General features: G+C 51.8%; 1 protein-coding gene, 8 non-coding genes and 3 pseudogenes across 9 annotated transcripts in view; all 12 read left to right on the forward strand.

Moving 5' to 3' along the window:
- The first annotated feature begins 169 nt into the window (after positions 1-169).
- Positions 170-1,389, forward strand: LOC146864213 (uncharacterized; annotated as a pseudogene).
- Positions 1,390-3,705: 2,316 nt separating this feature from the next.
- Positions 3,706-5,010, forward strand: LOC146864214 (uncharacterized; annotated as a pseudogene).
- A 231-nt stretch (positions 5,011-5,241) lies between these two features.
- LOC146864215 (U1 spliceosomal RNA) lies at positions 5,242-5,380 on the forward strand (annotated as a pseudogene).
- Positions 5,381-5,995: 615 nt separating this feature from the next.
- Positions 5,996-6,159, forward strand: LOC146864216 (U1 spliceosomal RNA). The gene has a single exon (XR_014977454.1). It is a non-coding gene; the product is annotated as a U1 spliceosomal RNA (small nuclear RNA).
- Positions 6,160-8,589: 2,430 nt separating this feature from the next.
- LOC146864217 (BAG family molecular chaperone regulator 4-like) overlaps positions 8,590-18,848 on the forward strand; it is a 40,574-nt gene continuing 30,315 nt past the window's right edge. The window contains exon 1 of the mRNA XM_085639073.1: positions 8,590-8,793. Coding sequence (XP_085495199.1) covers positions 8,590-8,793 — 204 coding nt within the window. The remainder of the gene's footprint in view (positions 8,794-18,848) is intronic.
- LOC146864218 (U1 spliceosomal RNA) lies at positions 12,537-12,705 on the forward strand. Its single transcript, XR_014977460.1, has one exon. It is a non-coding gene; the product is annotated as a U1 spliceosomal RNA (small nuclear RNA).
- Positions 13,615-13,778, forward strand: LOC146864219 (U1 spliceosomal RNA). The gene has a single exon (XR_014977985.1). It is a non-coding gene; the product is annotated as a U1 spliceosomal RNA (small nuclear RNA).
- LOC146864220 (U1 spliceosomal RNA) lies at positions 14,396-14,559 on the forward strand. The gene has a single exon (XR_014976883.1). It is a non-coding gene; the product is annotated as a U1 spliceosomal RNA (small nuclear RNA).
- LOC146864221 (U1 spliceosomal RNA) lies at positions 15,462-15,625 on the forward strand. The gene has a single exon (XR_014977442.1). It is a non-coding gene; the product is annotated as a U1 spliceosomal RNA (small nuclear RNA).
- Positions 16,243-16,406, forward strand: LOC146864222 (U1 spliceosomal RNA). The gene has a single exon (XR_014977874.1). It is a non-coding gene; the product is annotated as a U1 spliceosomal RNA (small nuclear RNA).
- Positions 17,326-17,489, forward strand: LOC146864223 (U1 spliceosomal RNA). The gene has a single exon (XR_014976994.1). It is a non-coding gene; the product is annotated as a U1 spliceosomal RNA (small nuclear RNA).
- On the forward strand, positions 18,107-18,270 carry LOC146864224 (U1 spliceosomal RNA). Its single transcript, XR_014977106.1, has one exon. It is a non-coding gene; the product is annotated as a U1 spliceosomal RNA (small nuclear RNA).

Consider the following 18,848-nt stretch of genomic DNA (forward strand, 5'->3'; position numbering starts at 1 on the left):
CCCTGCTAGCCCCTGCCAGGACACCCACCCTGTTGGAGCTGAGGGTCTGACTGTGTCCTCCACCCAGCTGAAGGGGACCCTGTCTACTGGCCTGAGGATTACCTACCTGCCACCAGCTCCCTGAGGAATCCCTCTTCTCCTCCTGGGCACAGCACAGCAGATCAGCAGGATGAGCAGGCCTCTGAATCCATGGTTCCACAACACCGTAAAGCTGCAGAGTAAGGTGGCATCAGACGGCTCCACACCGCACCTGAGCAGGAAGATATTCACTGAGCTGCTGGTAACCAAGATGGGGTTCACAGCAGCAGAAATCTGGTGCATCATGTCGGATGCACCCAAAGGCACCTACCTGCTTACGTTCATGTCTGAACAAATCTGCAGGAGGTATTGGCAGATGTGCTGGTCACGACGGGAGGAGAAACCTTTCTCTGGCTTCCACCTGGAATGCCAGCTCGTGCTGAAGGTTAAGAGAATGACCGTGCACGACTATAACCCACACGTCAATATGCATGACCTGACAACCTTCCTACGCCGCCACTGCACAGTGACGAAAGAACCCTCCCGCAACCTGGACAGCGACGGCATTTGGGATGGTAAATGGACAGTGATGGTGAAGCTGAAAGAGGACCCTTCGGCCCCAGATGGAATCCACCACCCCCCTTCCAGCTTCTCCATAGGGCGCGACTCAGGGTACCTGTACTATGATACAGGTGCAGCAAGTCAGGCCACACCGGCAAGGACTGCACGGCACAAGTATGCAGGAACTGCAAACGGGAAGGCCACACAGCAAAGACCTGCAAGGAGAAAACCCCATGCAACCTCTGTGGGGGTGTAGGCCACGTCTTTAAAGACTGCCCAAAAAGAGCCAAATCCTACGCCCAAGCTGCCAAACCTCCGTGGAGTGACCAACCGGAGGAGGCAGACGAGACCAGGCCTCCAGTCCCAGCCCCGCGGCGGGAGAGGGGGGCTGGGAGAGGGAAGGGCCCTAAACAAGACAAGCCCAAGTCCAACCAGGACACCGCCAAGGTCCAGGAGCTACAGACACCTGCCGATACCCCACCTGCCCTCCCTGAGCCCGGTGAGCACAGTGAGTCAATGGAGACTCCCGCCCAGGATGCCACCGAGGGCCAGGGGGAAGGGCCCTGGATAACACAGGAGCGCAGGAAAAGGAGGCACTCAACGGACTCCGAAGAAGCAAGCAAGAGACCCGTGAGCACCCACAACCCCTACTCCGGGCTGGAGAATCCAGAAGAGGAGGAGCAGCTTCAACATGACAGCCCAGATGAGCAGCTCTAACAAGTGTCAAAAGTGGTGAAGGAGATGAGGGCACTGGCAAACTCCATGGAAACGTCCCCACCCTCATCGCCGGCAAGAGTAGAAGAAGTGTAGACCTTCATCAAGGCCCGAGAGCAAGACCTGCCCGTCACCCTGGAGGAGGTAGACCCCAAGCCCCGCCAAGAGCGTGGAGCGGCCATCGTGCAACAGCAAGCAGCAGCTGCCGAGCAGGAAGGCCAAGTGCCGGAGTCCCAACAGGAGGCTGTCCCAGCCCTGTAAGTAGCCTTGTCAACTGTATTTGTAACCAATTGCTTTGACTTGATAATTAGTCTTTAAGTATTAAGTTTACTCTTAAAAACTAATTAATGATGGCTATTTCATTATTTTCCGTAAATTTCAGACAGGCGCAGATGTGCTAGTACTTTGAGTTTCCTTGCCAGTCAGGAGTGTGATGTGTACGTGATTCAGGAATGCTCCATCCCCTTTGCAACATCATACACGCACCTAGAACAGCAGTGGACCCTAGGGCCTTCATTTTGGTCTGGAGGGAACAGCAATAGGTCTGTAGGAGTGGCTACCTTAGTCAGAGAAAGGCGTTTCAAAATGGACTCAGTCACCGAACTGGAAGACGGCAGGGCTCTTGTCGTCGACGGTTCGTGGGCTGGAGAGCCAGTTAGACTTATCAATGTGTACGCCCCTTCTGACGTAGGCGAGCGACGGGAGCTGTTTCAGCACCTCAGGCCACAGTTGGTCACCTCAAGAACAATTTTGATGTGTGGGGACTTCAACTGTGTTCTAGAAGCAGGTGGTAGATGCGGGGCCAGGGCGGGGCTAGGATGGCTAGATGATGCTGCGAAACTACTGGTAGAGATGGTGGGTGAGGCCTCCCTGACAGAAGTCATGGGGTCCATGGGGATGAACGTCAGGAACTTCACCTGGAGCCGCCCTGATGGCTCCTTGCGCTCCAGGATAGACTTCATCTTTACCTCTCAATCAGTGAAGCTCAAGCAACATTCAATGGTGACAGTACATTTCTCTGACCACAGAGCTATCCACTTCCAAGCGGAACTGACGGGCAAGTTCCTGACAGGTCCAGGCACTTGGAAACTGAATAGCTCTCTGCTGGAGAAAGAGGGGGTGAAGGAGGACTTGAGGGAGACATACACCCAGTGGCAGGCCATGAAAGACACATTCAAGTCCACAGGGGAATGGTGGGAATGGGTCAAAGGCAGGCTCCAGGATTTCTTCAAGAATGTGGGCAGGCAGGCTACAAGGGGGGGAAAGAGGGAGTTCAGTAGACTACAGCAAGTGCTGCCAGAACTGCACGACCTCCAACTCCGGGGATGGGACGTCATGAGCCCTCTGGAAGAAGTCAAGAAAAAGCTGAGCGAGCACTTTCATGACGAATCCAGGAGGATCATTTTCCGTTCCAAGGTGGAGAACTTGGAGAAGGGGGAGAAATGCAACTCCTTCTTCTTTAAGAAAATCCACTCTGCGCACACCCCTCTGGTTCAACTGCGCAATAAGGAGGGAATCCTCTGTGACACAAGGGAGGACATTAGGAAGGTAGTAACAGACTTCTATGGGGACCTCTACTCAGAGAAGAGGTCAGAGGGAGATCAAGCAGAAAAGTTTCTCTCTGGTATCCCAAGAACTGTTTCCCCAACAGTGAGAGAAGCCCTTAATGGCCCCCTGACTTTGGACGAGCTGCACCTTGCAGTTAAATCCTTCAAGTCAGGAAAGACACCAGGTAGTGACGGTCTCCCAGTCGAGTTCTATGCCTCACTGTGGGACCTAGTGGGACCAGATCTCCTGCAGGTGTATGAGGAGATGGAGAGGGAGGGAATCATGCCCCACACTCTGAGGGAGGGAATGATTGCTCTCTTGTATAAACATAAGGGGGAGAGATGTGACCTAAAGAACTGGCGCCCCATCTCTCTCCTGAATGTAGAGTACAAGATTCTTGCAAAGACACTAGTAAACAGACTGAAGGGCGCCATGGGAGAGTTAGTTCACCCAGACCAAACCTGCGGGGTCCCGGGGCGCAGGGTCGCAGATAGCCTGGCACTGATAAGGGACACGATCCAGTACATCACGGACCGCAAGATCCGGGCTGCCCTGGTCTGTCTAGATCAGGAGAAGGCATTCGATGGTGTCTCCCATGAGGTCATGCACGGTTTTGGGCTGGGGGAGCGCTTCTGCCGTTACGTTAAAGTAATGTATAAAGTCATCTTCAGTTCAGTCATTGTAAATGGTTGTAAAACAGACCCCTTTCCTATCAGGTCTGGGGTAAGACCAGGCTGCCCGCTCTCGCCACCTCTGTTTGTTTTGGTTATCGAGCTACTCGCTGAGTACATCAGGAAGAACCCAAACATCAGAGGGATCCAGACACCCGACGACGCGAAGAGGGAAGTCAAGTGTTCACTGTACATGGACGATGTGACCCTCTTCTGCGCGAATGCGGAATCAGTCCAATCTCTGCTGGAGGCGTGCACAGACTTCGGCAAGGCATCAGGGGCGAAAATCAACGTGGACAAGTCACAGGCCAAACTCTTCGGGCGATGGTACCTCTGGAACGAGCCTCTCCCCTTCCCCATCGAGGCAGGACTGATGAAGATCCTCGGCGTCTGGTTTGGAGGACCAGGGGCAGCAGCGAAGAGCTGGAACGAACGCTTGGCCAAGGTGAAGCAAAAACTGGGCCTCTGGAGCCTGAGAAACCTGAGTATTGAAGGGAAGGCTCTGGTACTCAGGAACGACGCACTGCCCGTGCTGCAGTATGTGACACAGGCCTGGCCACTCCTGGCCAACGTAGCACGGGCCATCAACAGCATGGTGTTCCACTTTGTCTGGCACTCCAAGATGGACAGGGTGAAACGGTCAGTCATGCACAAGGAGCACCGCAAAGGGGGGAAGGCAGTCCCTGACATCTCAACAATCCTCAGGGCCTTCTTTGTGTGTGGCTGCGTCTGAATAACCCTGTTAAATGTGAACAAGGACCACTCTGCCTACAAGGTGTTCCGCTTTTTCCTCCTCCCGGTGTGGAGACGGCTGGGATGGGATAAGTGGGAGAATGCTGTGACTTTCAACTGGGACCTTCCATGGTACTACAGGGAGGTAGAAAAGTTTGTGGGGGAATTTGGGCTGAACTGTGTCACTCCTTGCCTTTGGAAGCCCAAGACAATCTGCAAACTGATCAGGACCAGGGACACCACTGAACCAGTGAGCTTCCTGCCACCAGCAACGGCAACGCATGTGTGGGGAAATGTATCCTCCCCAATTCTGACCAACAGACACAAGGACATAGCATGGATGACTGTGAAGGGGGGCCTGCCAGTGAGGTCCTTCATACACGGCAGAGGCCTGTGCCCGCACAGGAACTGCCCAAGGGGATGCCCCGCAGAGGAATCTGCACACCATCTCTTCTGGGCCTGCCCCTTTGCCCAGAGACTAAGGGCTGCCTTACGACAAGAACTGGTAGCCCTCATCCCCTACGAGAACATAACGGACCAGTTCATGCTGTGCGGGCTGTTTCAAGGGACTCGCACAGAGGAAGCTATCCAGGGGTGCTGGAGACTCCTCTGCTGTATTAAGGACATTCTCCTGTTCGCCAGAACCCGCCTGGTGACCAATGGAGAGGTGGTAAACAGAGAAGAGTGCCGCAGGATGGTGCTCAGCCTGCTTAGAGACTATGCAGCCATGGACAAGAGGGAAAGTGAGGAAGAGGAAGAACTATAACAAAACCCTCCTTCCCCACTGTACTCTTTGAAGTGGCGTCCCCATTAAAACCGTAAACGCTATCTGCAAATATTTCTGAATCCCAAACTGATGGAATGTAAATGTTTCAATGTATTGACTGAAAAGTTAAAGTGGACTGCCTCCCCTAAGGGGTGAGGTACCACTTCCTTAAAAACTATGTTTTGCAACTTTTAAACTCTTAATAAAAGTTTTTGCCCCAAAACTAAAAAAAAAAAGAAAAGGTGGTTCTCCCAGGGTGAGGCTCATCCATTGCACTTCGGATGTGCTGGCCCCTGCGATGTCCCCAAATGAGGGATACTCGACTGCATAATTTCTGGTAGTGGGGGGACTGCGTTCGCGCTTTCTCATGATCTCTGGTTTCAAGAAAGACAAAAAGGAAAAAAAATAAAAAGGAGTCTGGAGCACCCTTTGACGTTTCTTGTGGTCCATCCAGGGTGCTGTAAGCTGGCTGTAATGGGGAGAGTGCGAGGGCCAATTAGATATGCAAATTTGTAAGCCTGGGGGATGCTGGGTTAGGGCTTAGAAACGTGCTTCTGGGCCCGATTTCGACCTGGCAATCCCTCTTCTGTGCTAGCTGTAGCCTTTGCTTGCGCACATTTTGGAGGGCCTGAAAAATCTGCTTTTGGGCCCGATTTCGGCATGCCAAGCCCTCTGGTGTGCTTACTGTAGCCCTGGCTCCTCCCCCCGTGTGAGCAAGGTGTAGCATAGTGAAAGCAGGGCCCTGATTGGCGGTGCTGGTGGGCGTGGACATGCATATTTTGCTGGCCGGCCGAGGCCTGTGGGAAGCTGCTATGGGGAGCTGCGCGCTTTCCAAAGTGGGCACAGGGGCCTTGGCTGGTCACCTTGCGCCCCACAATGCCCATGCTCTGCCTCTCCCGGCCTCAGGCCTTGCCTGTGTGGATGCCACCCTCGCTCTGTGGGGAGATGCCAAGCAGCCCGCCCTCGCCCTGTCCCCTTCCAACTCATACTTACCTGGCAGGGGAGACACCATGATCACGAAGGTGGTTCTCCCAGGGTGAGATTCATCAATTGCACTTCGGATGTGCTGACCCCTGCAATGTCCCCAAATGCGGGATACTCAACTGCATAATTTCTGGTAGTGGGGGACTGCGTTCGCGCTTTCCCCTGATCTCTGGTTTCAAGAAAGACAAAAAGGAAAAAAAAATAAAAAGGAGTCTGGAGCACCCTTTGACGTTTCTTGTGGTCCGTCCAGGGTGCTGTAAGCTGGCTGGAATGGGGAGAGGGCGAGGGCCAATTATATATGCAAATTTACAAGCCTGGGGGATGCTGGGTTAGGGCTTAGAAACGTGCTTCTGGGCCCGATTTCGACCTGGCAAGCCCTCTTCTGTGCTAGCTGTAGCCTTTGCTTGCGTACAGTTTGGAGGGCCTGAAAAATCTGCTTTTGGGCCTGCCAAGCCCTCTGGTGTGCTTGCTGTAGCCCTGGCTTCTCCCCCGTGTGAGCAAGATGCAGCATACTGAAAGCAGGGCCCTGATTGGCGCTGCTGGTGGGCGTGGACATGCACAGTTTGCTGGCCGGCCGAGGCCTGTGGGAAGCTGCTGTGGGTAGCTGCGCGCTTTCCAAATGGGCACAGGGGCCTGGACTGGTCACCTTGCGCCCCACAATGCCCTTGCTCTGCCTCGCCCGGCCTCAGGCCTTGCCTGTGTGGATGCTCTGCGGGGAGATGCCCAGCGGCCCGCCCTCGCCCTGTCCCCTTCCAACTCATACTTACCTGGCAGGGGAGACACCATGATCACGAAGGCGCCGGCCTCTTTGGAGCTCCGGTGTCTGAAGACTCCATTCTCCTCAGTTAACCTTCTTTTCTCATCAGCTGTGTGCTTCCAGATTCTTCGATTCTGAGGAAAGCCCGCCAAAACAAGGGAAACCCTTTCTGACAGGGTTTCCAGTCAGAATGACGGACTACCGGGCGCGTCGATATGCAGTGAGATTCTCTCTTACGGAACCGGAGGTGAAGATGGATGGACTGCTTTTCAGCAGGTCAGTATTACAGAAAGAGTTGAATTTTCGTCCAGATCAAATAGACTATTTGTTTGTTTATCCTGGGGGCAGAGTTTTTGAGGTGATTTTTACAACCTTTATGCATTTTGAAAATTGCCTGAAACGCTTTAAGGAGAAAAAGAATGTTGCACCTTTAAATAAATTCAGCATGTCAGCGCTAACAGAGCCCCAGAAAAGATGGGTTAATATATCCATGTTTAGTGAATACATTCAAAGTGCTGATATAATAACTTGGCTTAATCAGTTCTGTGTGGTTTCTCACGGCGCTAGAGTCAGGGATGCTGATGGGGTGAAGACTGGCTATTTTAAGGCCTATATTACTCTAAAAACGAACCCCGCAACTGAAGAACTAATACACATCCCAAGCATTATTCGACTTGGTGGTGCGCAGGGAAATGTTTTCTATGTAGGACAGCCCAAAAGATGCTGCAAGTGCAACGCTGAGGGGCATTTTGTAAGGGAATGTCCAGAAGTATATTGTACCAAATGCCAAACCACTGGGCATGAAGCTGCGCACTGTAAATCCTGCAATTTATGTGGCTCTAAGGAGCACGTGTTTAAAAACTGCCCCTCTTATGCTTTTAAGACTAAGGCTGCACAGAGTGAGGGTCCTCTGCCTCCACCATGTGCCAGAAGTCATTCACATGAAGAGTTAGAGGCTGAGGAAGTAGAAATTTTGCGTCTTGGTCTAGAGGAAGAACGCTTTGATTTTTCAACTGGCATGTCTCAGTCTGAAAGAGAGGCTGACGTGAATAAAGGGAATGAAGTCATGGGCTCTCCTGATACTCCAACCCTGCTGATAGATGGAAAACAGACTGCCTCTGGTTTTCTTTCTCAGAAGCTTCCTGGCCAAAATACTTCAAAGCTACAAGCCTCTCCTGCTAACATTGCGGCTGCCCCTGGGGATGGTGAATCAATAGGAATAATGACAAGCAGATAATACCTGCTTCAAATACAGTCAATAACCCAAGTATTGGGGATCCTGGACTCTCTCTCAGCACTGCCACCGCTAAAGGAAACTAGCTTTTACATCCTAATAGACAGGGAGATGTTTACAGAATGCTACTAATATGGGTCCCTCACTGCCCAATGAGGGTCTGCTTTCTGATTGTCTCAATCAGGTTATGGCAAAGGCGCCATCGTCTCACCTGTCATCACCTTCGCTAAATGACAACACCAATGTTCTCCCTAAGGGACAAAGGATCAACAGGAATAAATCTGTGTCTGTCATCAACCCCCCTCCCATTTCGCAATCCTGTAACAAACCTGATGGTTCTGGAGAACCTGAGTCTTAAACTCATGAAGGCAACACCCTATATGCTACCCCTGATCTCTTTCTTGCACAAAGTCAGGATGCTAACTCCTCAGCCCTATCTACTCCGATATGTAATGTTGATAGACTGCCCGCCAGTTCTGATTGTGCACCTATCCTCACTCGTAATCATGAGTCTCCACTTCCAGCCAGTGATGCTTTGGCAGAGATTAACTATACTTGTAAAGCTGTAGAACTTTCTTCTTTCTCTGATTCTGTTGTCGCTGGTATGGTTGTTGAGTGGGGTAAAGATGACATCCCATCTGACGAAATTGAAGTGGCCATGGATTTTTCATCCTCTTTAAAAAGGAAAGATAAAGAAGGTGATGATGTAGAGTCTGGAGTGGACAGCAGTGACTCTAAAGAGTTTGCTCATTCGGATGTCCAAGGACCTGTCAAATCTATGACAAACATGGATAATACCTTTATTCAAGTAAAGAAGAAACAGAGCAAAACGAAAAGTAAGAAAATAGACTCACATAAGATTCGACAATGTATATAGTTTTTTACTTTTCTCTGATGCTCATTTTAGGCAGTATCAATGTCAGATCTTTAGGTAATGCTATTAAGTGTGGTTCAGTTTTTGATTTCTTAAGGCATCAAAATATCGACATTATCTTTTTACAGGAATGTGCTATACCAGAGGCTACAAAAGACAAACGTTTACAGGACAGATGGGGCTGTGGGCAATCTGTTTGGTCTGGCTGCAATTTAGATAGGAATGCAGGCATTGGTATACTTTTTCGTGACTCCACTTTTAAGATTCAGAAAGGTAATCATATGGCTAAAGGCAGAGTGTTATGTGTAGCTGGAGCGTGGAATGGCTATGATATACGCCTTATTAATGTATATTGCCCCACTTCACTGACTTGTAGAAATGATATTCTGAATTTACTGCCCCAACTCTTGCTGTGTAACAAAAATGTTTTTATTGGTGGGGATTTCAACTGTTTACTCCATGCCAATGACAGAGTTTCTCATTCTACTATTCGTTTAGATAGTAGTTCAAAGTTGCTTTTGAATTTAATAACCGATTTTAACTTACAGGATGCATATAGGGTCCTTCACCCAAATGACCCAGGTTTCACTTGGTCTAGCCCTAACTCTTCTACCATGTCCCGGATTGATTTCATATTTACCAACTCTTTAGACAAGATTACATCAGCTGTAACTATACCTGTTTTCTTTTCTGACCATAAGTTGCTAAAGGTTGGCCTTTCTCTTTCTGCAGTCCCACAGCGCGGGAAAGGCTTATGGAAGCTCAATATAAGTCTATTAGAAGACAAGTCTATTTGTCAGAAGTTTATTTCCCTTTATAAAAACTGGCGGTCTCTTCAGATTTTATTCCCTACATGTTCTGATTGGTGGGAGGATATTAAAGCCCGTACCAAATTCTTCTTTATCCGAGAAGGAATCAGACTGGCTAGGAACAGAAAGCACAAAATACACAGTCTACAAATACAGCTAAAAAATCTCTCCCGCCTGTTAGATCTGGGTTTTAATGTACAAACTGAATTCCTCTCATGTAAACAGAAACTCTCCTCACTTCATTCTGAGTATACTGAAGGGTTAATTATACGCAGCAGAGCTAAATTTTTTGAAGAAAATGAAAAATGTCCTCGTTTCTTTTTCTTAAAGGCTAAGTCTGGGGGTAGAATTTTAGACTCTGTCTCTGACTCTGCAGGCACCATGCACACCTCTACAGATGGGATTAGTAAAAGTATTTTTGACTTCTATAGGGACTTGTATGCTAGGAACTCCTGTGATGAGGCTACAGCCAACGTTTTCCTCCAACATTTACAGTCTTCCCTTTCTGAAGCAGATAAAGCAGACATGGAAAGTGATATTCTCTAGGATGACATTGAGAGGGCAATGCATAGTCTGCCTAAGGGGAGAGCACCAGGATCTGATGGTCTCCCTGTTGAGTTTTATGCAACTTTTTGGGATATTATTGGCCCAGACCTTTTACAGGTATATTTGCACGCTTTCAGTTTTGGCTCCCTCCCCAGCTCACTTCGTGGTGGAAGTATCAAACTCCTTTATAAAAAGAAAGGAAACAGACATGATTTGAAAAATTGGCGCCCAATTAGCCTATTAAATGCTGATTTAAAGATATTGTCCAAAACATTGTTTTTCAAACTCAGACCAGTGATTTCGACTGTTATTGCTTCTGATCAAACCTGTGGTGTTCCTAGCCGTAAAATCCAGGATAACCTATGCTTGTTTAGAGATTTGTTATATTATTGAAAGAGCGTGGTCTATCGCTCTGTCTATTAAGTTTGGACCAAGAGAAAGCTTTTGACAAATTGAACCACTCTTTTCTCTTTAAGGTCCTAAAGAAAATGAACTTTGGGGAAATTTTTTGTTCATGGATTAACCTTTTGTATACTGATTGTTATAGTAGTGTGTTGGTTAATGGCAACCTCATTGACCCTTTTTCTATTGTCTCTGGGGTACGACAGGGCTGCCCTTTGTCTCCGCTCCTGTTTATTTTGGCAATTGAACCTTTCCTGGCCACTATAAGAAATAATACAATTGTCAAGGGTATCCCTCTCCCGGGTGGGATGGGTCGCACAGCTGTCTTATCTGCTTATATGGATGATGTTTCTGTTTTCTGTACTAGCAATGCCTCTATTCGCCAAGTTTTATGGTTTTTTAACCGTTTTTTCTTTGCAGCTGCAGCCAAAGTCAATGTTACTAAAAGTGAATGTTTATATATTCATTGGAACGAACCCATTATTGATTGGGGCCTTAATGTTGTACAAGATTGTATCAAGTTACTTGGGCTTTTCTTTGGGGAAGGTGACATTCCTCATAACTGGAATGACTGCATGACTAAAGTTAAACAGAAAATCTCCTTTTGGCGTTTGAGATAGCTTTCCCTGTCTGGGAAAATACTTGTATCTAAAGCTGAATTGCTCTCTAGTCTCCTTTATGTTGCCATGATTTTCCCTATGCCCCGTTCCTGTCTTACTTTGCTTCAAAGATGGATTTTCCAGTTTATCTGGGATGGTAAACTTTAAAAAGTGGCACGTGCTAAAATGTCTAAACCTATTTTACAGGGTGGTAAGAATGCTCCCGACATTGGGCCTCGCCTTCATTCTGTTTTCATTAATAATTTGATCAAAGGGAGTACTTGTCCAAATATAGAGGCAAGAAAATGGACTTATTTTTGTAGATTTTGGCTCAGCTTTACAGTCTGTAGGGTTTGGAGAAAGGTTGTTTACAACAATACTCCACACACAGAATCCTGCACCTTTGTTTATCATTTTGCTAAGAATTATATCAAGAAACACAACCTGGGCCAGATTCCTATTGACTTGGTGTCACCAAAATTAATCCAAAAAGTAATTGGCGATCACTCCTTGATTCCTGTTGTTGGTTTTTCACCTAAAATATCTAAAGAAATATGGGCAATGTTTCTGCTAAACATTTGTCTAATATCCATCGTGATCTTGCATGGTCGGTGGTACAAGGTTGTTTACCTTTACGGCTGTTTTTACATCAGAGGAGAATGTCTAGGTCCCCTATTTGTGTTAGAAAAGGGTGTCTCCTAGATGAGTCTATAGAACACTTATTCTGGAACTTTATGATGGTGCAGGCTGTTTGGAAGTTGGCTAAGAAATGGCTTTCCCGCCTTAATAATGATGTAGTTCTCACTAAGGAGATTGTTCTTTTTGGCATAATGAGATCAAGCTTCCCCTGCCATAAACTTTGGATTGTTATTAATTGCATTAAAGAAGCGCTTTGGAAGGCTCGTAACCTCCTCCTATTTAAAGGAGTAGATCTTTCTCCACCTGTTGTTTATGCTCTTGGTCGCTCTTTGGTTCAAGACTATTTATGTAAAGATATAGTTGAATTTGGGAAACAAACCACATACTCTGATTGGGTATGGGATGACAAATAAGATTCATGTAATATCTTCTGAATCTCGTCTTTTTGATCTCTGTTATATTAACCACACTGAATATGACTATTCTCAGGGTTTTGTCTTAAGAATCTGCTTTTATAGCACCTTAATTGCCTTTATTAGCATATAAGTTAACTATTTAACTGAATTCTGATGACAACACTTGGTATGTACACCATTGTGCTGAATTTGCACTGCGTGCAGTCTACACATGGCTCATTGTCGTGCCACCTGTTCAAGGACTGGCTAACTTGTAATGTCTTTTTATACTAATAAAGGTTTTTGAAACTTAAAAATAAAAAATAAAAAAGGTTCTCCCAGGGTGAGGCTCATCCATTGCACTTTGGATGTGCTGACCCCTGCGATGTCCCCAAATGCGGGATTCTCGACTGCATAATTTCTGGTAGTGGGGGACTGCGTTCGCGCTTTCCCCTGATCTCTGGTTTCAAGAAAGACGAAAAGGAAAAAAAATAAAAAGGAGTCTGGAGCACCCTTTCTCGTCTTCTGTGTTCTTTCTGGGGTGCTGCGGCTGGATTGGAGGGGGGCGGGGGCGTGGGCAAGAGGGAATCACATGCTAAGTACTGAGCCTGGGGAATGATGGGATAGCTGCAGCCTCCCACTCTGGGGACCTATCTAGAGACAGGGCAGTAGGCCCTGGCCAGGTGACATGGCTGCTCCTTTCCATCGCCCCCCTGGGGCTGTGGCCTGGCTGCCAGCCTCTTGCCTCGCCCTAGCCTTCCCAGGCCCAGACTCTGGCTGAGGACCCCAGGCCGTGGCCCGGCGAGGGCTCTGCCCGGCGAGGGTTCTGCAGCGTTTGGGAGCGTTCGGGAAGGCGTGAGGGGCTCAGGGCGAGAACCCCTGCTCGCTTGCAGGCCTGTTTGTCCCTGGCTTTCAGCCACAAGCAGTCGACTGGGGCCTAGCCAGGCAACAGGGCACTGCATACCTCTAGAGGCGGCCTCAGTGGCAGCTCTTAGGCTTCAAAAGCCCCAAATCTCTGCTTCTGGGCCCAAAGTCGACATGGCAATCGCCCTTCTGTGCTTGCTGTAGCCCTGGCTTTCCCCCACCCGTGTCAGCAAGGTGCAGCATAGCGAAAGCAGGGCCCTGATTGGCGCTGCCGGTGGGCGTGGACATGCAAATGTTGCTGGCCGGCCGAGGCCTGTGGGAAGCTGCTGTGGGTAGCTGCACGCTTTCCAAAGTGGGCACAGGGGCCTTGGCTGGTCACCTTGCGCCCCACAATGCCCATGCTCTGCTTCGCCCGGCCTCAGGCCTTGCCTGTGTGAATGCCACCCTCGCTCTGCGGGGAGATGCCCAGCGGCCCGCCCTCACCCTGTCCCCTTCCAACTCATACTTACCTGGCAGGGGAGACACCATGATCACGAAGGTGGTTCTCCCAGGGTGAGGCTCATCCATTGCACTTCGGATGTGCTGACCCCTGCGATGTCCCCAAATGCGGGATACTCGACTGCATAATTTCTGGTAGTGGGGGACTGCGTTCGCGCTTTCCCCTGATCTCTGGTTTCAAGAAAGACAAAAAGGAAAAAAAAATAAAAAGGAGTCTGGAGCACCCTTTGACGTTTCTTGTGGTCCGTCCAGGGTGCTGTAAGCTGGCTGGAATGGGGAGTGGGCGAGGGCCAATTAGATATGCAAATTTACAAGCCTGGGGATGCTGGCTCAGGGCTTAGAAACGTGCTTCTGGGCCCGATTTCGACCTGGCAAGCCCTCTGTTGTGCTTGCGAAAGCCTTTGCTTGTGCACAGTTTAAAGGGCCTGAAAAATCTGCTTTTGGGCCCGATTTCGGCCTGCCAAGCCCTCTCGTGTGCTTGCTGTAGCCCTGGCTTTCCCCCACCCGTGTCAGCAAGGTGCAGCATAGCGAAAGCAGGGCCCTGATTGGCGCTGCCGGTGGGCGTGGACATGCAAATGTTGCTGGCCGGCCGAGGCCTGTGGGAAGCTGCTGTGGGTAGCTGCGCGCTTTCCAAAGTGGGCACAGGGGCCTTGGCTGGTCACCTTGCGCCCCACAATGCCCATGCTCTGCTTCGCCCGGCCTCAGGCCTTGCCTGTGTGAATGCCACCCTCGCTCTGCGGGGAGATGCCCAGCGGCCCGCCCTCACCCTGTACCCTTCCAACTCATACTTACCTGGCAGGGGAGACACCATGATCACGAAGGTGGTTCTCCCAGGGTGAGGCTCATCCATTGCACTTCGGATGTGCTGACCCCTGCGATGTCCCCAAATGCGGGATACTCGACTGCATAATTTCTGGTAGTGGGGGACTGCGTTCGCGCTTTCCCCTGATCTCTGGTTTCAAGAAAGACAAAAAGGAAAAAAAAATAAAAAGGAGTCTGGAGCACCCTTTCTCGTCTTCTGTGTTCTTTCTGGGGTGCTGCGGCTGGATTGGAGGGGGGCAGGGGCGTGGGCAAGAGGGAATCACATGCTAAGTACTGAGCCTGGGGAATGATGGGATAGCTGCAGCCTCCCACTCTGGGGACCTATCCAGAGACAGGGAAGTAGGCCCTGGCCAGGTGACATGTCTGCTCCTTTCCATCGCCCCCCTGGGGCTGTGGCCTGGCTGCCAGCCTCTTGCCTCGCCCTAGCCTTCCCAGGCCCAGACTCTGGCTGAGGACCCCAGGCCGTGGCCCGGCGAGGGCTCTGCCCGGCGAGGGTTCTGCAGCGTTTGGGAGCGTTCGTGAGGGGCTCAGGGCGAGAACCCCTGCTCGCTTGCAGGCCTGTTTGTCCCTGGCTTTCAGCCACAAGCAGTCGACTGGGGCCTAGCCAGGCAACAGGGCACTGCATACCTCTAGAGGCGGCCTCAGTGGCAGCTCTTAGGCTTCAAAAGCCCCAAATCTCTGCTTCTGGGCCCAAAGTCGACATGGCAATCGCCCTTCTGTGCTTGCTGTAGCCCTGGCTTTCCCCCACCCGTGTCAGCAAGGTGCAGCATAGCGAAAGCAGGGCCCTGATTGGCGCTGCCGGTGGGCGTGGACATGCAAATGTTGCTGGCCGGCCGAGGCCTGTGGGAAGCTGCTGTGGGTAGCTGCGCGCTTTCCAAAGTGGGCACAGGGGCCTTGGCTGGTCACCTTGCGCCCCACAATGCCCATGCTCTGCTTCGCCCGGCCTCAGGCCTTGCCTGTGTGAATGCCACCCTCGCTCTGCGGGGAGATGCCCAGCGGCCCGCCCTCGCCCTGTCCCCTTCCAACTCATACTTACCTGGCAGGGGAGACACCATGATCACGAAGGTGGTTCTCCCAGGGTGAGGCTCATCCATTGCACTTCGGATGTGCTGACCCCTGCGATGTCCCCAAATGCGGGATACTCGACTGCATAATTTCTGGTAGTGGGCGACTGCGTTCGCGCTTTCCCCTGATCTCTGGTTTCAAGAAAGACAAAAAGGAAAAAAAAATAAAAAGGAGTCTGGAGCACCCTTTGACGTTTCTTGTGGTCCGTCCAGGGTGCTGTAAGCTGGCTGGAATGGGGAGTGGGCGAGGGCCAATTAGATATGCAAATTTACAAGCCTGGGGATGCTGGCTTAGGGCTTAGAAACGTGCTTCTGGGCCCGATTTCGACCTGGCAAGCCCTCTGTTGTGCTTGCGAAAGCCTTTGCTTGTGCACAGTTTAAAGGGCCTGAAAAATCTGCTTTTGGGCCCGATTTCGGCCTGCCAAGCCCTCTGGTGTGCTTGCTGTAGCCCTGGCTTTCCCCCACCCGTGTCAGCAAGGTGCAGCATAGCGAAAGCAGGGCCCTGATTGGCGCTGCCGGTGGGCGTGGACATGCAAATGTTGCTGGCCGGCCGAGGCCTGTGGGAAGCTGCTGTGGGTAGCTGCGCGCTTTCCAAAGTGGGCACAGGGGCCTTGGCTGGTCACCTTGCGCCCCACAATGCCCATGCTCTGCTTCGCCCGGCCTCAGGCCTTGCCTGTGTGAATGCCACCCTCGCTCTGCGGGGAGATGCCCAGCGGCCCGCCCTCGCCCTGTCCCCTTCCAACTCATACTTACCTGGCAGGGGAGACACCATGATCACGAAGGTGGTTCTCCCAGGGTGAGGCTCATCCATTGCACTTCGGATGTGCTGACCCCTGCGATGTCCCCAAATGCGGGATACTCGACTGCATAATTTCTGGTAGTGGGGGACTGCGTTCGCGCTTTCCCCCTGATCTCTGGTTTCAAGAAAGACAAAAAGGAAAAAAAATAAAAAGGAGTCTGGAGCACCCTTTCTCGTCTTCTGTGTTCTTTCTGGGGTGCTGCGGCTGGATTGGAGGGGGGCGGGGCCGTGGGCAAGAGGGAATCACATGCTAAGTACTGAGCCTGGGGAATGATGGGATAGTTGCAGCCTCCCACTCTGGGGACCTATCTAGAGACAGGGCAGTAGGCCCTGGCCAGGTGACATGGCTGCTCCTTTCCATCGCCCCCCTGGGGCTGTGGCCTGGCTGCCAGCCTCTTGCCTCGCCCTAGCCTTCCCAGGCCCAGACTCTGGCTGAGGGCCCCAGGCCGTGGCCCGGCGAGGGCTCTGCCCCGCGAGGGTTCTGTCTGCAGCAGCGTTTGGGAGCGTTCGGGAAGGCGTGAGGGGCTCGGGGCGAGAACCCCTGCTCGCTTGCAGGCCTGTTTGTCCCTGGCTTTCAGCCACAAGCAGTCGACTGGGGCCTAGCCAGGCAACAGGGCACTGTATACCTCTAGAGGCGGCCTCAGTGGCAGCTCTTAGGCTTCAAAAGCCCCAAATCTCTGCTTCTGGGCCCAAAGTCGACATGGCAATCGCCCTTCTGTGAGTGCTGTAGCCCTGGCTTCCCCCCCCCCCCGTGTCAGCAAGGTGCAGCATAGCGAAAGCAGGGCCCTGATTGGCGCTGCCGGTGGGCGTGGACATGCAAATGTTGCTGGCCGGCCGAGGCCTGTGGGAAGCTGCTGTGGGTAGCTGCGCGCTTTCCAAAGTGGGCACAGGGGCCTTGGCTGGTCACCTTGCGCCCCACAATGCCCATGCTCTGCTTCGCCCGGCCTCAGGCCTTGCCTGTGTGAATGCCACCCTCGCTCTGCGGGGAGATGCCCAGCGGCCCGCCCTCGCCCTGTCCCCTTCCAACTCATACTTACCTGGCAGGGGAGACACCATGATCACGAAGGTGGTTCTCCCAGGGTGAGGCTCATCCATTGCACTTCGGATGTGCTGACCCCTGCGATGTCCCCAAATGCGGGATACTCGACTGCATAATTTCTGGTAGTGGGGGACTGCGTTCGCGCTTTCCCCTGATCTCTGGTTTCAAGAAAGACAAAAAGGAAAAAAAAATAAAAAGGAGTCTGGAGCACCCTTTGACGTTTCTTGTGGTCCGTCCAGGGTGCTGTAAGCTGGCTGGAATGGGGAGTGGGCGAGGGCCAATTAGATATGCAAATTTACAAGCCTGGGGATGCTGGCTTAGGGCTTAGAAACGTGCTTCTGGGCCCGATTTCGACCTGGCAAGCCCTCTGTTGTGCTTGCGAAAGCCTTTGCTTGTGCACAGTTTAAAGGGCCTGAAAAATCTGCTTTTGGGCCCGATTTCGGCCTGCCAAGCCCTCTGGTGTGCTTGCTGTAGCCCTGGCTTTCCCCCACCCGTGTCAGCAAGGTGCAGCATAGCGAAAGCAGGGCCCTGATTGGCGCTGCCGGTGGGCGTGGACATGCAAATGTTGCTGGCCGGCCGAGGCCTGTGGGAAGCTGCTGTGGGTAGCTGCGCGCTTTCCAAAGTGGGCACAGGGGCCTTGGCTGGTCACCTTGCGCCCCACAATGCCCATGCTCTGCTTCGCCCGGCCTCAGGCCTTGCCTGTGTGAATGCCACCCTCGCTCTGCGGGGAGATGCCCAGCGGCCCGCCCTAGCCCTGTCCCCTTCCAACTCATACTTACCTGGCAGGGGAGACACCATGATCACGAAGGTGGTTCTCCCAGGGTGAGGCTCATCCATTGCACTTCGGATGTGCTGACCCCTGCGATGTCCCCAAATGCGGGATACTCGACTGCATAATTTCTGGTAGTGGGGGACTGCGTTCGCGCTTTCCCCTGATCTCTGGTTTCAAGAAAGACAAAAAGGAAAAAAAATAAAAAGGAGTCTGGAGCACCCTTTCTCGTCTTCTGTGTTCTTTCTGGGGTGCTGCGGCTGGATTGGAGGGGGGCGGGGCCGTGGGCAAGAGGGAATCACATGCTAAGTACTGAGCCTGGGGAATGATGGGATAGTTGCAGCCTCCCACTCTGGGGACCTATCTAGAGACAGGGCAGTAGGCCCTGGCCAGGTGACATGGCTGCTCCTTTCCATCGTCCCCCTGGGGCTGTGGCCTGGCTGCCAGCCTCTTGCCTCGCCCTAGCCTTCCCAGGCCCAGACTCTGGCTGAGGGCCCCAGGCCGTGGCCCGGCGAGGGCTCTGCCCGGCGAGGGTTCTGTCTGCAGCAGCGTTTGGGAGCGTTCGTGAGGGGCTCGGGGCGAGAACCCCTGCTCGCTTGCAGGCCTGTTTGTCCCTGGCTTTCAGCCACAAGCAGTCGACTGGGGCCTAGCCAGGCAACAGGGCACTGTATACCTCTAGAGGCGGCCTCAGTGGCAGCTCTTAGGCTTCAAAAGCCCCAAATCTCTGCTTCTGGGCCCAAAGTC

Source organism: Triturus cristatus, chromosome 2_1, assembly GCF_964204655.1.
Source record: "Triturus cristatus chromosome 2_1, aTriCri1.1, whole genome shotgun sequence".
Taxonomy (NCBI): Eukaryota; Metazoa; Chordata; class Amphibia; order Caudata; family Salamandridae; genus Triturus; species Triturus cristatus.